A 19,154-nucleotide genomic window follows, 5' to 3' on the forward strand; every position below is an offset into this window, starting at 1 on the left:
TGGACGAGAGCACCCACTGAGCCCCGTGTCTCCACACCATCCGGCACCGCGCCGCGCTGTCCCTGCAACCCTGCACCTCACCAACCCTGCCTCCCCGTCACAACATCACCGGGCCCCGGGACCACCGACCCCTACCCACGGAGGGGGAAAACAACATCCCAGCTGCTCCTTACCATTGCTCCCGGGATCCCCGTCATCAGCAGTGGTGGTGCCTATCTTCACCATGACCCGTGGGTGGCGTCACGGACTAAATTCCCCAAACCAACCACCCCTTTCACTCACGGGCGAGGAGCGTTAGCGAGAGCGCAGCAGCGACGGCGTCCTCCCCGCCCGCGACAACTTGGCGTCACGAACAGGATTAGACCCATCTACTTACCAGTAGAAGTGCGCCTTGTGATCTCCGCCGGCGGCGTCCGGCCGAAAATTTTGAAGCGCCGCCATCTTGGCACGAAAATCTCCCGCTCGAGCATCTTCTCCGAGCAGGGAAGACGCGAAAGGGAAGCCCCGCCCCCAACAAACGGAAGTGCTGAAGAGTACCAAGGGGGCGCGAGAGTGTGTCTGCCTGATGTAGCCAATGCTATAGAAAGCGGGGACGCCAGGACTCTGCAAAATATCCCGTTCCTGGAGGCCGAGCAGGTAGGATGTCCGTACCGTCCAGCGGGCCCACGCCCGGAACAGCGGCATGGGTGGAGGCTCGGGTGGCCCAATTAAGCCGCATGCTGCAGACCCGGATCCAGCTCCTGGTGCAAGAATGGGAGGCTGGAATGGTGGAGGTGGTGATGACCGTGCAGGCCCGTGAGGCGAAAACAGAATCGGAGGAGCGAGTGAGTGACCCACGCCCCTGTGTCCCAGAGGGACCGGTCGCTGCGGCCGAGGGGCCCGGTCTGCCATTGGTCAGCCAGCTGCGTTCCCCGCTGCCCGTATTGGTCGGTGCCACCCCGTCGGCCAGCCAGCTGCTCCTGAACCCGACAACGGATGACATCACCCCCCGCCTGCGAAGATCCACCTGCAGGTGCTGCCCGCGAACGACAACTTGCCCGGCCAGTCCCGACCCCGTTCCCCTGGGAGACACCCGCTTCCAAAAGGGAGTCATCCCGCCCGGAGGCGGCCGCGCCTGAAGAGGCCCCGGCAATCCGCCCGACTAGTACAGAGACGGAGGGTAGCCCGCCCAAGCCCGGAAGGTGACGCTTACCGCTCCCAAACTCCAGGCCTCGGCTGAGGCTGCCGAGGGTTGCCGCTGCAAGGCAGCAAAACAGGCTGCGACACAGCGGTGCCCCCCTAATCAGAAGGTGCCGGTTGTAGCCCGCATCGGGGGGTACCGGCTGGGCCCAACCTCCGTGCTGGAGGAGCCGCCATGTTGGGAATGGTGGCCAGACCCAATGGGACGACAGGCAGAGGCCCGGGAGAAGGCTGCAGTCCTGGCCCGTACTGTGGAAGGAAAGGACGCTCTCCGGAGGGCCTCCCCTGAAGCTCGGGGCCCGGTCTTTGAAGGTCAAGTCCAGCAGTTCCACCCCCGGTGAGGATGGGGGTTTATTTATGAGCCCCACCTGGGAGTCGAGGCATTCTTCTCCCGGCGGGACATGCACGGCCGACTGCCCCAGGGCCGTGACCTTTGTGCTGGAGAGTTGGTCACATATACCTGTCACCTGGGAGAGAGGGGCTGGTTCGCCCTGGATGTCCAGAGAAGGGTGATACATGACGACTACGAACAGCACCGGTCACCTCCTCCGCCATACAGTCCTAGGGCGCGACGGCGTCCTCCCCGCCCGCGACAACTACAGCTCACCTCTGTGGGCTTAGAGAGTCATGTGACTTGAGAGCCATCCGGGCCCAGAAGCAGACAAATGTGTGAGGAAGAGGGTGAATGGAGATGATACCCAGCAGCTTGAGGAAGAATTTCAAGATAGCGGGGGACAGGTTGAGGAGAGAGTACACCAAAAACAGTAGAATCAGAGCCATTAGGAGTGAGGCCATGTCTGTCATAATGGCATGAAGAATAAACAGAACAAGTTTGGTATCAGGTGAACTCTGGTGTTGTGTGCGTTACTATTTTGTCTACGACGAGGACCAGCAACGGGGTGATGGACATCAGCCTGAAGAAACTAGTAAGTGTCATTCACCCCTCCCAAAGTCATACCCGTGCACGGAGTCTCCTTGGCGAAGGAGTGTGGCACTGGTGCCCGTATGGCCTTACGTCCATGCCTTCCTTCAGATACAGTAATTTGTAGACCATGTGTGACGCCCTGGCCTATCAGGACGACACAGTGTATTGTGCAATCTGCCCTTCTGTGCAATATCCACCTCCTCCTTGGTTATGGGTCCCTAACAATTGGTGTTGCCAAAACCAGCTAATCAAAATCCTAGGAACACTCTGCACCACACCCACCAGACACACCAGTGGACGACCTGAGTGGAATAGGGTCGCCCACTTGGGGGGGTTGGTTAAGGGGGGGGTCAGGAGTGTCAGGAACAGTTCAGTGCAGTTGGAGTCAGAGAGTGTGTAGTGTTGGAGGTGAAAGTGAGAAAAGGTCAGGAGCTAGGCTACTTGATACTACTAGGTAGCAGACATTGGCCTGGGCCTGGTAGTAGCTGGAGCCCCAGTCGCAGGGGATTGTGACAAGGGGCACGGAATTGTCGTGGAGGACAGCCGGCAGCCTTGTACCATCACCGGGCTGGGACCAGGGCACGATGGGGTACGTGGACCCTAGGTCATGGAGTAGCTTCAGGCAACCTGACAATTGACCTGACGAGAACGGAGCCTTCAAGATCTGCTCTCCACCCGCTCCAAAAATCCGAGAGGGATAGGACTTTCCACATATACGGTCCAAGAAATCCCAAGCATGAACCCTGAGAGCAAGCTCCCTCAGTTAGCCATACTGGGGAGCGGGACCCGACTAGTTTCAGGCTACAGGGACCAACCAGAGAGAAACAAGGTGCCAAGGGAAAGGTCACAGATCAACAGGCAACATCAACAGAAACAGGACCCAGGTGTGCTCCCCCTCAGCGGCAGCGGTGTCCAAAACATTGGTTTACTACAGTTGTCGGTGTCAGCATTATTGGACTGAGTGAGTACGCAAGTGACCCTTACCTCCCCAACGGCATCTTCCTGTCAACATCACCTCTACCTGTGGAGGGGTTAAACACCTGGCTGCCCACTCCATCGCCACCGGGTACTCCCAGCCGCAGCGGTGGTACTCCACCTTACCACACACCACGGGTGGCGTCATAACCTATTCCATTCAATATCCCCTGTAAAAAAACCCTTCTTCTATTCGAGTGGCCGCGATACCCCCGGGTCCGGACGCCGATCGAGCCATCACGGATCCGGATCCAAGCAGCCCGGCTGCTGGCACGGGGGCGGCACACATATTTTCTAGAGATATGTGCTTGTCCTGGATTTGTAATATTAGTATTTTATGCAACTAATATAGCAGCAGAATCTTTTGTCAGATTTCTTCTCATTGCTGGGACTTGTGGTTCCATAGCACATATATACTGTCTGTAGCTGCAGCATCTCACTTAGGTTCAGACATGGAGTCCAGGCACCACACACAGTGTAGAGCTATGCTTCCTATGGGTCTGGGTCTGCACAGTCTTCTTGCTGGTAGTACCTGTCACTGAGACCTGTCAGATGCCCTGTCCTTGGGGAGATGCCCTTAGTCATCCTCCTCCTTATCTTCCATGGTCTCTTATTATAAGTTTTATTAAACTTCTGCAGCCTGAGTGGAGAGCTGTGTAATATAACGTCACAGCAATGACTGATCCCCCTCCCAACCTCAACTTGTAGAGTGAGAAGAAGCAGAGCGCAGAGAAGGAGCACAGGCTGCAGCGCAAGGTATGGAGCTGAGAGCAGAAGGAGCACAGGCTGGGGATCAAGGTAAGGAGCAGAGAGCATGACAAGCAGCACAGACTGGGGGTAAGGTAAGGAGCAAAGAGCATGAGAAGGGGCACAGACTGGGGGCAAGGTAAGGAGCAAAGAGCATGAGAAGGAGCACAGACTGGGGGCAAGGTAAGGAGCAGAGAGCATGAGAAGCAGCACAGACTGGGGGCAAGGTAAGGAGCAAAGAGCATGAGAAGGAGCACAGACTGGGGGCAAGGTAAGGAGTTGAGAACAGGAGAAAGAGCACAGACTGGGGGCAAGGTAAGGAGCAAAGAGCATGAGGAGCACAGACTGGGGGCAAGGTAAGGAGCAAAGAGCATGAGGAGCACAGACTGGGGGACAAGGTAAGGAGCACAGAGCATGAGAAGGAGCACAGACTGGGGGCAAGGTAAGGAGCTGAGAGCAGGAGAAGGAGCACAGACTGGGGGCAAGGTAAGGAGCAAAGAGTATGAGAAAGAGCACAGACTGGGGGCAAGGTAAGGAGTTGAGAACAGGAGGAGCACAGACTGGGGGCAAGGTAAGGAGTTGAGAACCGGAGGAGCACAGACTGGGGGCAAGGTAAGGAGCAAAGAGCATGAGAAGGAGCACAGACTTGGGGGCAAGGTAAGGAGCACAGAGCATGAGAAGGAGCACAGACTGGGGGGCAAGGTAAGGAGCAGAGAGCAGGAGGAACACAGACTGGTGCACAACTTAAGGAGCAGAAAGAATGAGAACAGACTAGAGCGCAAATTAAGGAGCAGAGAGCAGGCAAAGGTGCACAGACTAGAGTACAAGGTAAGGGGCAGAGAGGAGGAGAAGGATAACAGACTAAAGCCCAAGGTAAAAAGTAGCCTGGAGCTGCTGGGCACAGGGCAATCTGCTCAGACATCAGAGGACACAGGAATAGGATCATACAGAAGAGCTACAGTAATAAGGGGCACAGGAAAGGAGAGAGAGGCTGCAGAGAATCTGGAAACCTGACATAGGGACTATATGGTAAAAAGAAAGGGGAATTCAGAATAAAGAAGAGCAATAGTGGATGACCTACAGTGTGATGAGGAGGGTTCAACAAAAGGGTCCAGAAGAGGATTGAGCAGATGGTGGTGATTACAGAGATGATAGATGGGGATATTTGATGAAAGGGGAAAGCCATATAGAGAAAATGGTAAAAGAGGGGATCCTACAATGTATTGTGGAAATAGGGGTTATATAGGGAATAATAGGATATAACCAGGAAAGGTTTAGCAGAAGATGGGTGCTTGTAGATAGAGGAATCTATGATATGTATTATGTCTGAGAGATCTAAAGTTAGCGAAGCAAAGAGAGGTCCATACAAGAGGAGTCGGGTATATCACAGGGGAGAGCAGAGGTGAGGGTCTGCTGTGAAGTTGGATTCTACAGGCTAGAAAGCAAAGAAAATGAAGGTACAGCAAAACACATAAGAAGGGTCTACACTAGAAGGAGAATAAAAGGGGCTATAGAACTAATGTCTATTATATTATTATTATTATTATTATTATTGTCTACATTAGAAAGAATGAGGGTCTAGACTAGAAGGTGAAAAAGAGAGTTTTGGGTTCTGCTGTGAAGGGATGTTGTTGTATAAGGGAGAAAACAAAAGTCCAACAAAGTGTCGGGCAGCAAATTAGAACGACAAGTAAAATATGAGGAGCAGGGGAGAATATAATGCAGAGACAGCAAATAACTACACAAGATCCAACAATATATCATAACAGAGGCTTAGAAGACATCAGAACAGAATTTTTATATATATATTTGATTGTGTGTATATATGCTATTGTGTGTGTGTGTGTGTGTGTGTGTGTGTGTGTGTGTGTGTGTATGTGAATATATATGTGTGCGTGTATGTAATTGTGCATGAGTGTATGTATATATCTGTGTGTGTGTGTGTGTATATATATATATATATATATATATATATATATATATATATATATATGTGTGTGTGTGTACATGAAAGGCTTTGTACACTATGATAACTGGTGAAAGGAAAAGAAGATTAGATGGGTCATTAGAGTACAGTGGGAAGAGATGATGGCAGGGGGAGCACAGGCAGCACTAGGAAGAAAAATATTACCCCTATTCTAGGAAGGAATGATTGTAACAGCCTAATCACTGCAGACTTGATATGATTTTACATAGGACTGCAGGTAAGACTACATTGTCCCATGTTAGCACACCTTATCACTGCTCAGATAAATTACAAACACCACTCTGCTGCATCTGTATATAGTGATCCAGTAGCAAAGATATTAGGATAGCTATCTATCCATGTATCTATCTATCTATCTATCTATCTATCTATCCATGTATCTATCTATCTATCTATCTATCCATCTATCCATGTATCTATCTATCTATCTATCCATCTATCTATCCATGTATCTATCTATCCATGTATCTATCTATCTATCCATGTATCTATCTATGTATCTATCTATCTATCAATCCATCTATCTCTATCCATCTATCTATCTATCTATCTATCTATCTATCTATCTCTATCCATCTATCTATCTATCTATCTATCTATCTATCAATCCATCTATCTATATCCATCCATCTATCTATCTCTATCCATCTATCTATCTATCTATCTATCTATCCATGTATCTATCTATGTATCTATCTATCTATCAATCCATCTATCTCTATCCATCTATCTATCTATCTATCTATCTCTATCCATCTATCTATCTATCTATCTATCAATCCATCTATCTCTATCCATCCATCTATCTATCTCTATCCATCTATCTATCTATCTATCTATCTATCCATGTATCTATCTATCTATCCATCCATCTATCTCTATCTATCTATCTATCTATCTATCCATGTATCTATCTCTATCTATCTATCTATCTATCTATCTATCTATCCATGTATCTATCTATCTATCTATGTATCTATCTATGTATCTATCTATCTATCAATCCATCTATCTCTATCCATCCATCTATCTATCTCTATCCATCTATCTATCTATCTATCTATCTATCCATGTATCTATCTATCTATCCATCCATCTATCTCTATCTATCTATCTATCTATCTATCTATCTATCCATGTATCTATCTCTATCTATCTATCTATCCATCCATCTATCTGTCTATTATTTATCTATTATCTATCTCTCTATTATCTATCTATCCCTCTATTATCTATCTATCTATCCCTCTATTATCTATCTATCTATCTATCTATCCCTCTATTATCTATCTATCTATCCCTCTATTATCTATCTATCTATCCCTCTATTATCTATCTATCTATCTATCTATATCTATCTATCTATCTATATCTATCTATCTATCCCTCTATCTATCCCTCTATTATCTATCTATCTATCCCTCTATTATCTATCTATCTATCTATCTATCCCTCTATTATCTATCTATCAAATCAAATCAAATCAAATCAAATCAAATAAGCTTTATTGGCAGGACCAAATACAAATTAGTTTTGCCAAAGCAAGTGTACATTAGGGGCTGGGGCTGTGGGGATGGTGGGTGGGGACTGTAGGAAGGATGGATGGGGCTCATCCAGGGTGGGGACTGTGGGGGCACTTCTAGGGTGGGGGCTATGGAAGTCCATGGCTTATGATGGGGTATATCCACGGTGGGACTGTGGTAACGGTGGATGGGACATATCCAGGGTGGGGATTGGGGGGGCCACATCTGGGATGGGGGGCTATGGAAGTCCATGACTTATCATAGTTCTCTTTCTCGAAGTCTATGGCATTCGCTCACATACTGCGCTGCTATCTCCACTGCGCTCTCTTCTTCCCCCAGCAGGATATATATTTTCTCTTCCTCCTTCATGGAGCTGAAATCCGGGAAGAGATGGGAGAGTCTCCTGAAGTGAGTGTCCCTCACTGCTGAGTACTTGGTGCAGTGTAGCAGGAAGTGGGTTTCATCCTCCACGGCCTCCAGGTCACAGTGTTGGCACAGTCTGTCCTCCCTGGGCTTGTAGCTCTGCTTGTGACGTCCGGATTCGATGGCTAGACTGTGGGCACTGAGTCTATATCGGCTCAGGGTCCTGCGGTCTCTGGGGTCCGGGATTTTCTCCAGATACGGGGCCAGTCTGTAGTCTCTCTGTAGACTCTGGTACGTGGTCAGTTTCTGTGAGGTGTTGATGTCGGTCCTCCAGTCACTGACATACCTCTCCTGGCCCTCGTCTACCATCTTCCTGATTCTGGTTCTTGTCAGGCTGCTGTGATTGGTTATTTTGTCCAGTTGGGTTTGGGAGGGCTGTGCCCGGGGTCCTGGTTCATCTGGCCCACGTATATATATCAGAGCTTTGTGGTGATGGGAGTTTGGATTGCTACTCTGTAGGTGAGCCTGAAATGATAGTGACCTCTTCAGAGCTGCTAGGTGTAGAGGGAATCTGCCCAGCTCAGCTCGACAGGCACTGTTGGAGGTGCTTCGATGGACCTGGAGAAGGTGCTTACAGAATTCCAGGTGGAATATTTCTGTTGGGCTGGAATCCCACCTTGACCAATCTGGGTAAGTGTGAGGGCCCCAGACTTCGCTGCCGTACAGGAGGATTGGGGCAATGATGGAATCGAAGATTTTTAGCCAGACCCTCACTGGTGGCTTCAGATGATACAATGTCCTTCGGATGGCATAAAAGGTTTTGCAGGCCTTGTTTTTCAGGGTCTCTATGGCTTGTTTGAAGCTCCCTGACTGGTGAATTTCCAGGCCCAAGTAGGTGTATTTGTCTGTTCCTGTTAGAGTGTAGCCGTTTAGGACAAATGAAGGATGCTGGTCAAATCTTCTTTTTCTCTTCTGGAACACCATGATGTTGGTTTTCTTTAGATTGATCGGTAGTGCCCATGTGGAGCTGAATTTCTCCAAGATTTGTAGGTTGTCTTGGAGACCTTTCTCGGTTGGTGACACCAGCAGTAGGTCATCTGCATAGAGCAAGAATTTCACCTGGGCGTCATGGAGTGTGAGACCTGGAGCAGGTGAAGATTCTAGAGCAGTAGCCAGCTCATTGATGTAAATATTGAAGAGCGTTGGACTTAGGCTGCAGCCCTGTCTGACTCCTCGGCTCTGCTGGAAATAAGCCGTTCTTCTACCGTTCACACTCACGCTGCAGAGGTTCTCGGTGTAGGAGCTTTTGATGACATCATAGGTCTTTCCTCCTATTCCGCTTTCCAGCATTTTTAAGAACAAGCCCGGGTGCCACACTGAGTCAAAGGCCTTTTTAAAGTCTACAAAGCAGGCGTATATCTTCCCATGCTTTGTATTGTGGACGTGGCTCTGAATGAGACTGTGCAGGGTGTAGATGTGGTCCGTGGTGCGGTGGTTTGGCACGAACCCTGCTTGGCTTTTGCTCAAGACATTGTGCTCGGTAAGGAAACTGATGATCCTTTTGTTTAGGATGCTGTTGAACAGTTTTCCCAAGTTACTGCTGACACATATGCCTCTGTAGTTGGCAGGGTCATACCTGTCCCCACTCTTGTGGATCGGTGTAATGAGTCCTTGGTTCCAGGTACGAGGGAAGTAACCAGCACTCAGCACAATGTTGAACAGTTTAACCATTGCAGCTTGAATTTCTGGTGGGCTGTACTTCAACATCTCTGGGGGGATTCCATCCAGACCACTAGATTTTTTACACTTTATGGAAGTGATTTTCTCTGCAACTTCCTGTAATGTAATTGGTGTGTCCAGTGGGTTTTGGAAGTTTTTGATTTTCTCTTCCATTGCCTTTAGTTTTGATGTTATGTTTTCCTGCTCTTGGCTTAGTCCTTCTTTTGGGATGTCTTTGTAGAGGTCTCTGAAGTACTGGAGCCAGATGTTGCCATTTTGGATATGGGTGTCATTCTTTTTCTTGCTCTTTGTGTCCATGTGGTTCCATATTTCCCAGAAGGAGTTGTCTTGGAGGGCGTCTTGGAGTTGGCTAAGTTTGGTAGAGATGTAGCTCTGCTTCTTCCTCCTGAGGATGGTTTTGTACTGCTTTTGTATGGTGTCATAGGCTTCCCTCAGGTCTGGGTTGTTGGGGTCTCTGTGTTTATTGTTTGAGGCTGTTCTCAGGGTCTTTCGAACGGCTTTACACTCTTTGTCAAACCAACCATTGATCTGCTTTTCTTTTGGCCTCTTGTAGTTGACTTGTTTGAGGTCGGACAATTTGGCCATGGTGTGGAATATTTTGTTGAGGTCTTTTGCAGCTTGATTCACTCCTTCACTCCTCTATTATCTATCTATCTATCCCTCTATTATCTATCTATCTATCTATATCTATCTATCTATCCCTCTATCTATCTATATATCTATCTGTCTATTATTTATCTATTATCTATCTATCTATCTATCTATCCCTCTTTCTATCTATCTATCTATCCCTCTTTCTATCTATTTATCTATCCATGTATCTATCTATCTATCCCTCTATCTATCTCTCTATCCATCATTCTATCTATCCCTCTATCTATCTATCTATCTATCCATCTATCCTATCATATCTACATGTCTATCTATATACATATAGTATCATATTTAAGTCATTATTCTTGTTATTTTGTAATATTTTGATGTCATGTAGGTGAATATAATATTGGCTTGTTGCTCCTTCATGGAGCTTTAATACCATGATGTAGGTTGGGGGATACATAGTATATCATGCTTTGTAGCAAATTCTCAGCTCTGCTACATCTGGTAATTGCTGGACAGTGTCGTAGTGTAATAATAAACCCAGGGATTGTTAAACTCCGGGAGCTGTCCTGGTTTGCAGAGATTGTTTTTCTTCTCCTTAATATGCTGTAATTTATCATTTCTACTCGAGATCCTCACACTGCTCCGTTCTATGTGATTATTATTTGGGGAATTACTTATATATTCAGGATAAAGAAGATTTATAGAACTGCACTGGGAATTAAGCTTCAATTAGATAATCCTCTATTGTGGTAAACGCTGTTAGTACCTCATTCCATTAATCGGCATCCCGTGATGAATGCTGCGCACGCTGATGAGCAATATGGGCGTCAGTGCAGAAAACGCAATTCACAAGCTATTGTTCCATCAGCCACTTTAAACTGAAAAGAGGGTAATGGCACTGATCAGAGCACTTCTTGTGCAGAGAAAATAACTTTCCTCCGACTTTCACTCCCTTTAACTGTTCACACAGAGGTATAATATAATAATACTAGATAGCATAGATTAGCTGTGACCCAGCAATCATGGTGATCGGTGGATTGAGTTTCATGGATCTGTAGGGATTTTCAGAGAGATCTGACAATTTCGTTAGATCCTAATGCGAGCTTTACACGAGACTGGCTATCGTGCGATGCATCGTCGGGGTCACGGTTTTCGTGACGCACATCCGGCATCGTACACGATGTCGTCTCATGTAACACCTCTGAGCGACGCAGTATCGCTCACAAATCGTGAGTCGTGTACTCGTCGCTCGGTTTCATAAAATTGTTTCATTAAAATGGCGCCGGTTGTTCATCGTTTCCGTGGCATCACACGTTGCTCCATGTGACACCACGGGAACGATGAACACAGCTTACCTGCGTCCCGTGGCACCCGCCAGCTATGTGGAAGGAAGGAGGTGGGCGGGATGTTTACATCCCACTTATCTCCACCCCTCCGCTTCTATTAGCCGGCTGCCGTGTGATGTCGCTGTGACGCCGAACGTCCCTCCCACTCCAGGAAGTGGACGTTCGTCGCCCACAGCGAGGTCGTCCGGAAGGTAAGTGCGTGTGACGGGGGTTAAACGAGTTTGTGCGCCACGGGCAGCGATTTGCCCGTGACGCAAAAACGACAGGGGCGGGTACGATCGCTCGTGCTATCGCACGATAGATTGACTCGTGTAAAGCAGGCTTAAGATAAAAACCAGACAATCTAGACAATAAATGAATTATAGAATCATAGAATGGTAGAGTTAGAAGGGACCTCAAGGGCCGTCGGGTCCAACCCCCTGCGAGTGCAGGTTTTCCTAAATCATCCCAGATATATGTTTATCCAGTTTCCTCTTGTAGATTTCCATGGATGGAGAGCTCACTGCTTCCCGCGGCCGCCTGTTCCACTCTCTGACTGCCCCCACTGTCAGAAAGTTTTTCCTAATGTCTATTCTGAATCTCCTTCCATTTAGTTTCATCCCATTGCTTCTTGTACTTCCTTGTGCTAATGAGACTTTGCTCTGTGACTGCCCTTCAGATATTTGTAGACCGCTATTAAGTCTCCTCTCAGCCTTCTCTTTTTGGGGCAATAGAACAGTGAAGGATTTGCCTTTTGAAACTGATTAGATATCCATTTTTAGGTGTCTGATAAGAACTATAATCTGATTATGACCTTTCTCTTTGCACCAGGGTTGATAAATTGATACATTTATCACATTTGTGCTAAAACCATATGCGTTATCATTGCAATGGGGGGATTCATCATCCCATACAGACAATTACTGTATCTGACATCAGAACAGTAAGGCTATGTGCGCACTGGGAAATGGAATTTTCCTGAGAAAATTCCGCATGCTCTCAAAGATTACCGCACCAGCAGTAAAAAACCGCGGCAAACCGCACCCGAAAACCGCATGCGGTTTGCTGCGGTTTTACCACGGTATTGTTCGCGGTATTGCCGCGGTTTTGCCGCGTGCGGGTTGGTACATGTGCTTATTGCATTCAATGCAATAAAGCACATTGAAAAAAAATAAAAAAAAAAATCATTTCCTTCTTAGATAGTAGATAGATAGATAAAAAGACAGATGAATAGATAGAGGGATAGATAGAGGACAGATCGCTGCATTTCCCATGGTTGGCAGTGAGTTCACATTACCGGCCGTGGGAAATGACCGGTAATTACCTCTGCTGTCTTCTGCGAGGCTGCATTCATTCAGCGCTGTGTCAGTCGCGGCTGGATGTAAGCAGCACAGGACCTGTGGATTATGCTGGAGCTGTGGATTACCCCGGAGCTTTGTTTTGGGAGGGGTTAATAAAAGGGTGAACGAGGCTTGTTTGTCTTTTATTTAAAATAAAGGATTTTTCTGTGTGTTTTATTCACTTTACTTACGGGTTGATCATGTCAGCTGTCACATAGACGCTGCCATGATCAAGCCTGGAGTTAATGGCGGTGATCCACCACCATTAACCCCTTGTATTACCCTGACTGCCACTGCTACACGGCGGCAGGAAGACCCGGGGACACGCCGGTACTGCCGCATAATGCATGCGACAGTGCCGGGGCAGCTGCGGCTGATATTCTCGGCTGCGGGAGGGGGAGTGAGGCGGGGGACATTAACCCTGCCCCTCTCCTTCCCCAGCCTGAGAATACCGGGCCGCCGCTGTGTGCTTACCTCGGCTGGACGGTAAATATACAGCGGAGCCCAAGTGTTTTGTTTTCTACATTTCCGTTTGCTTTCTACGTGTGTTCTATGTGTCTGTGTCTATGTGTTCTGTGTCTGTGATGTGTCTGTGTCTGTGATTTGTGTGTGTGTTTACTCTCTACACGGCTTCCTCTTCCTGTAATGACATCACTTCCCTGCAAAACCGCAGGCAGCGATGTACATTACCGGAGGTAAACCGCGAAATACCGCAGGGAATAACGCTGGAAAACGTAGTGAACCGCACAGAATTTGCTGCCTGCGTTATTCCCTGCGGGATTTCACGATTACATTGGAGTCAATGGAGTGAAATCCCGCAGCGACGTGCGGAAAAGAATTGACATGCAATTGTTTTTGCTGTGGGAATCTCGCAGCAAAACATGCAGCTGTCAAAATCCGCCTAGTGTGCACAGCATTTTTTTCCCATAGGTTTTGCTGGTGATTCACTGCAGAGATGTTATGAGCATTTTCTGCAGCGAAACATGCAGCAAAACCGCAAAAAATCCGCGGCAAAATCCGGTAAGTGCGCACATAGCCTAAGGCATATTTTGTTCTTCTATGCCTGCTCCATCACTTTTCTACAAATTGGGGCTTCACTAATGGGGTCATCACCAGAGACATTTACTCTACTGTAAACCAGTAAACTGGCTCATGGAGGCTTATATTTCATTCCGTCATGCGGGAAGCCCAAAGATGCTCTAAATTTACTAAGAGGCATGGTATCATTATCTCTCCCATATTCCGCCATATGCTTCCATAGATAGCCAAATCCATAAACATGCAATATTGTCTCATCATCATTTTTTCTGTAGGCAGCCTGTGCTGTTCCAGAATATAATTAAATTGTCTAAATCTTTTTATCTTGTCTGATTTTTTTCTTTTTTTGCTTTGCTTTCAGAAGCTGAACAGATTATCACCCTGAGGACACGCAGACATATCTAACGCTCTCCCAGAAGCTCAGCATATTTCACTATTTGAGCTCCCACACAATATGTATACTTTCTTGGTAAGCCTTTTTATAACTAGCTGGTGGATGGATATTTGCATCTATGGGTTGATATACCAAGAAGCTGCAACATGTGGAAAGCCATGAACTGTGGCGCCTTCACCTCATTTCCCATCTGTCCTTCTAATAAGATTTGAAGCAGAGAGCCATGGAGAATGTGTCCCTGCTGAGCCGTCCCAACTTATCATGTATTCTCGGTGATGTTAATACGCATATCACTAACAATGAGCTGCCCCCTGACTTTTATATCATTCTCCCTGTCATCTACTCTGTGATTTGTGTGGTGGGGCTGACAGGAAACACCGCTGTCATCTATGTCATTCTTAAAGCCCCCAAGATGAAGACTGTCACCAACCTCTTCATCCTGAACCTGGCGATTGCAGATGACTTGTTCACTCTTGTTCTTCCCATCAACATTGCAGAGATCCTTCTACATTATTGGCCCTTTGGGGTCGTCCTCTGTAAAATCATTTTGTCTATAGATCTATACAACATCTTTTCGAGCATCTTCTTCTTGACCGTCATGAGTGTAGACCGGTATCTAGTAGTTCTGGCTACTGTGAGGTCGAAGAGGATGCCATATCGCACCTACAGAGCGGCAAAGATTATCAGTATTTTAGTTTGGTTCTTGGTGATTGTCATTGTGTTGCCCTTCACTGTTTTTGCTGGAGTTTACATGGATGACATGGAATTTAAGAGCTGTGGATTGAACTTTCCCAAACCAGAAAAGCTTTGGTTCAAGGCAAGTCGTATCTATACCCTGTTGCTGGGGTTTGCCATCCCTGTTTCCACCATCTGCATCTTGTACATGGTCATGTTGTACAAGCTACGGAACATGAGGTTAAATTCCAATGGCAAAGCGTTGGATAAAGCCAAGAAGAGAGTCACCATCATGGTCTTTGTTGTTGTAGCAGTTTGCCTTTTCTGTTGGACTCCTTTCCATTTGGCCACCATCGTATCCCTCACTACAGATTTGCAGGAGACCTCGTTGGTCATTGGAATCTCTTACTTCATCACAAGTCTGAGCTACGCCAACTCCTGCCTCAATCCCTTCCTTTATGCCTTCCTAGATGATAGTTTCAGGAAGAGCTTTCGGAAATTGCTGGAATGCAAAGCAACTTGAAGTTTTAAGGATTTTAGGTCCTTAATCAAACCTAAAGAACATTTCTCACATAAACAAACTATAGTCATATAAATCCATGAGTCGACTTTGATGAAAATGATATATGGTCTTTTTTATTTATATCTGTTTTTAAAAATGCTGGATGGCAAATAATATGGCCACAATTAAAGACTATGGGCACTTCACACAGAATTAGTTTTGTTGGTAAATTTTTCTTTGGATTGGGCAGGTAATTAGCTTTCTAAATAGTTTTCATTGACATAAATTCTACTGTCTTACTGATCTAGAGTGTCTGTAAAACCTTTATGTAGGTGATAAATCTGCAAAAAAATATACAAATCTTTCAAGGCTCCTAGGAAGGAAAGTGGGTTGTTCACAGATCAGCAGTGGACAGTGGAGAAAGTACCGTATTTTTCTGATTGTAAGACGCACTTATCCTCCCAAAACTTTTGGAGGAAAATGAGGGGTGAGTCTTATAATCTGAATGTAGCTTACCGGGGGGTGGTGGAGAATGGTAACAGGAGGCAGGGGCAATGCTGTAGGCGCTGCAAGCTGTGTGCTGTGGATGCTGTGCTGCTGGGGCTGTGTGGCAAGCGGTGCTGCTCTGTGCGCCGAGCGGTGCTGCTCTGTGCGGCGGGCAGTGCTACTCTGTGCTAAACAATGCTGTGCAGCGGGCCATCCTGAAGACGTCGGCGGTGCGGGCTTCAAATCATGGTGCCTGAAGTTGGCGAGTGTGCACATGGAGTTTTCCGCTCAAGATCTCATCAGGCCCACTGATATCCCACCAACGTACTTAAGTAAAATGGCGCCCAGAGGTGGCTCGTGTGCAGATGAGATCTCAACTTGAGCTGCTAACACAATCTGCACACGCGCCGACTCCGGGTGCCATTTCTTTGAAGCCCACACCGCTGACAGTTCCTGGATGTTCTCTGCCTCAAAGTGCCACCAAGCATCTAGGACACCCGCCACACTACCCTGCTCCAAAACCGCCCCTGCCTCCTGTGACTCCCCCCCCCTCCACCACCGCTGCCACCCCCCCAGTTACACACCACTGGATTAGAAGACAGACCCATTTATTTTCCTCTAAATTTGGGGTGCGTCTTATAATCCGGTGCGTCTTATAAAACGAAAAATATTGCATCTTCAGTCTTATTGAGAGCAGGACAAATTGTCTATAGAGGAGTAAACGCTCATAAAGGAAATAAGTGCAGTTCTGGAAATGTGCTGATACATGAAAGCAAAGGGAGATAGCAGCACTCTGGATACACACATACCTCACATCCAGCCTGTATTACAGGGAAGGACACTCCAAAAAGAGAAAAATCTCAAACTTGGGTCAGGATGGAAAGAGCTTATCAGCTTATCGGGGATCTGGAAATGTATGAAGGAAAGAAGCTTGCCGACTCAAACTTCAATTTTGTTAACTAAAGGTAACCAATAATATATGTTAAACATTTTTTTTTTGCATGTCAAAGGTGTTCATCGGCTTTAAAGGTGTAGTTTGTCACCCAGCTTTTCCAAAAACACATATAACAGCTAAAAATGACAAATGACGGAAGTTAACTCTTTGTTTTGCAACTGATCATAAAAATTGCTAATTCATTGTCCTAGTATGAAATGTGGTGTGATATAGGATATTGGAAGGTGCTCTTTTCTGCAACATGGAGAACAGTTTGAGGGTCTCAGCTCCCCCTTCTGGTAGGAAAGAAAATCCTTCGTTTCAAGAATTTACTGGTATTTTTTTTCTGAGAAATGCTGTTTAATTGCTGGCCGTGTATATCTTGACTACAGCGCAAAGTGCAGTTCAGTGTAATAGCGGCCGTATCTGGTTACAGGCTACAAGGGGAGATCTTTTCTTCTTTTTTTATAAATAAAGTGAATATTCTGTTGTGGTCTTACATAGATTTGTCATCTATTGTTATACTGCAGAAGTACACACCTCCATTAAAGTCACTTACTGGGTGTTCTTTCTTTTCATAAAGCAAACTTTTCGCACAAAACCTCTAGAATAAGCATGTCCTTTGTGAGCAAAATACACTCCTTCTGTGCCATTGGAACTCCAAATTAATAAGATTTGTATTACAAGCGCTTGGGAAATCAATACAGCACACACGCTTAGTATGGTGTACTAAATGTTTGTACTTTATTGCATCATGTGACCAGTTTAAATAACATCATAGGCAAAGAAAAACTTGGCTCCAACTTATGAGCCAATAGGAACAAAAGGGGCGTGAACAGAAATGTGAAACTTCCCCGCCCATTAGTGCTTGCTGAACCCTATGGCATCATCGTTCTCTCACACCTTGCTGCCTTTATCTCCCATAGTAAGTTAAAACTGCTTTTTGTGCACATATCAGCCTAATAGATATGGGAACTGTCTCGATTCTCATATTCTGTAACCTGCCATTTACTACTTTTAAGTGCGTGATTACTCTTCATCAGCATCCTGCCAGTACTATAGGTCCTGGATCATCCTTTCACTTGCCAGCATGAATTGCACGCCTCTCTGTTCAGTTTAAAACCTGGGAGGGAGTTGAAGCAGAGAGACACAAACGCCCACCGCCACTTTTTGTAATCCCGGTGCTGTTCCTATTTGTTTTAGTTAAAACTGTTATTTAATGTTTTTCATGCTTGTCTCTGCTGCCATCTACTGGTCAGACCTTTCGGCTCCTCTGTTTCTTTTTGTCCAGCCCATGGGAGTGTCTGCTGCTCCTCTTACATCACTTCCTGGCATATTCAGTTCATAGTCAGAGATTGTGAGAATCACATCCCTTATTTGAGCTGCTGGAAGCAAATTCTTCTGACCTTAGTGGCTCCAGAAACAAGCATGACAAGAGAACCACAATGCCAGGTACTTGGACTGCTGTACTCCTGCATGTCCTTAACCTTTGGAGAAAATAAACCACCATTGTTTCATCTCAGCAAGTGCATGTTTAACTCTGGAGCGCTCTGGTCATGTCTACCTCACCTATAGGAAAAACGAAGGTAAGATTCTCATGCCATTCCATAACTACGCGCCTTCAATCGCCTTTAAGTGGGGACAGAGCAATCCCTTTCTGCTTCTCGAGATGGATTACACTTGGCAGCAGGACATCTAGTTAGATAGAAGGGAGGCACTTAGTGGCCAATACTTTTAAGTAATTATTCAGGAATAAGCCAACATAAATCTTACATGAAATGATTTGCAGATTATGTATTTATCACATCAAGTTGTCTGAAGTACAGGCCGCATATCATATTCCAGAAACTGTGTACAGCACAAGGCCCACGTACTGTAGGTGCCTCTATTGGCTTTTGTCGAGTTCTTTTATAATCAATGGCTTTGAAGTCAATGTATGAACAGCTCAGAGTAGATCAGCTCAGTTTTAGTAATGTCATCTAATAAAATATTTATACATAAAAGTTTAATTTTTTTGTTGTAAGTCATCAATGGACTAATAAATGTAACCATTCTGTTGATATGATGATTGTATGTGTCAATGATCAGTATGTAGATGGTCAATAAAACTTATGGGCCAATTAAATACGGTGATCAGGCCATTAACCCCTTCACGACCTTGGACGGATCTATCCGTCATGGAGCGTGTCAGGTTAAGCCCCGCCCCCTGCCGCTGGCTGGCGACGGCGGTTGGCACACATATAAGCTGTTTTCAACAGCTGACGTGGGCCTGCATGTTGCGAGTGGAATCGCTTCCACTCGCAACATTTTACCCCTTAAACCTCGCTGCCAAAGTCTGGCAGCGAGATCTATATGCGCGCGGCCATGATTTTTACTTACCGCCGCCCCCACCGGAAGTCACGTGAGTGATCACGTGAC

The 19,154-nt window shown here is 46.4% G+C and overlaps 1 protein-coding gene across 2 annotated transcripts; it reads left to right on the forward strand.

The window, feature by feature from the left end:
* The first annotated feature begins 3,771 nt into the window (after nt 1-3,771).
* NPBWR2 (neuropeptides B and W receptor 2) lies at nt 3,772-18,708 on the forward strand. Of its 2 annotated transcripts, none has more exons than XM_075347792.1 (2): nt 3,772-3,877; nt 14,107-18,708. In XM_075347792.1, the coding sequence occupies exon 2, from the start codon at nt 14,363-14,365 to the stop codon at nt 15,335-15,337; it is 975 nt and encodes a 324-aa protein (XP_075203907.1). In that variant the 5' UTR covers nt 3,772-3,877; nt 14,107-14,362; the 3' UTR covers nt 15,338-18,708. The 2 variants fall into 2 exon arrangements, with proteins under 2 accessions (XP_075203907.1, XP_075203908.1); XM_075347793.1 differs by lacking the exon at nt 3,772-3,877 and adding an exon at nt 4,574-4,654.
* The last annotated feature ends 446 nt before the right edge of the window (nt 18,709-19,154 follow it).

The sequence above is a fragment of the Anomaloglossus baeobatrachus genome, chromosome 5, assembly GCF_048569485.1.
Source record: "Anomaloglossus baeobatrachus isolate aAnoBae1 chromosome 5, aAnoBae1.hap1, whole genome shotgun sequence".
NCBI classification, from domain to species: domain Eukaryota; kingdom Metazoa; phylum Chordata; class Amphibia; order Anura; family Aromobatidae; genus Anomaloglossus; species Anomaloglossus baeobatrachus.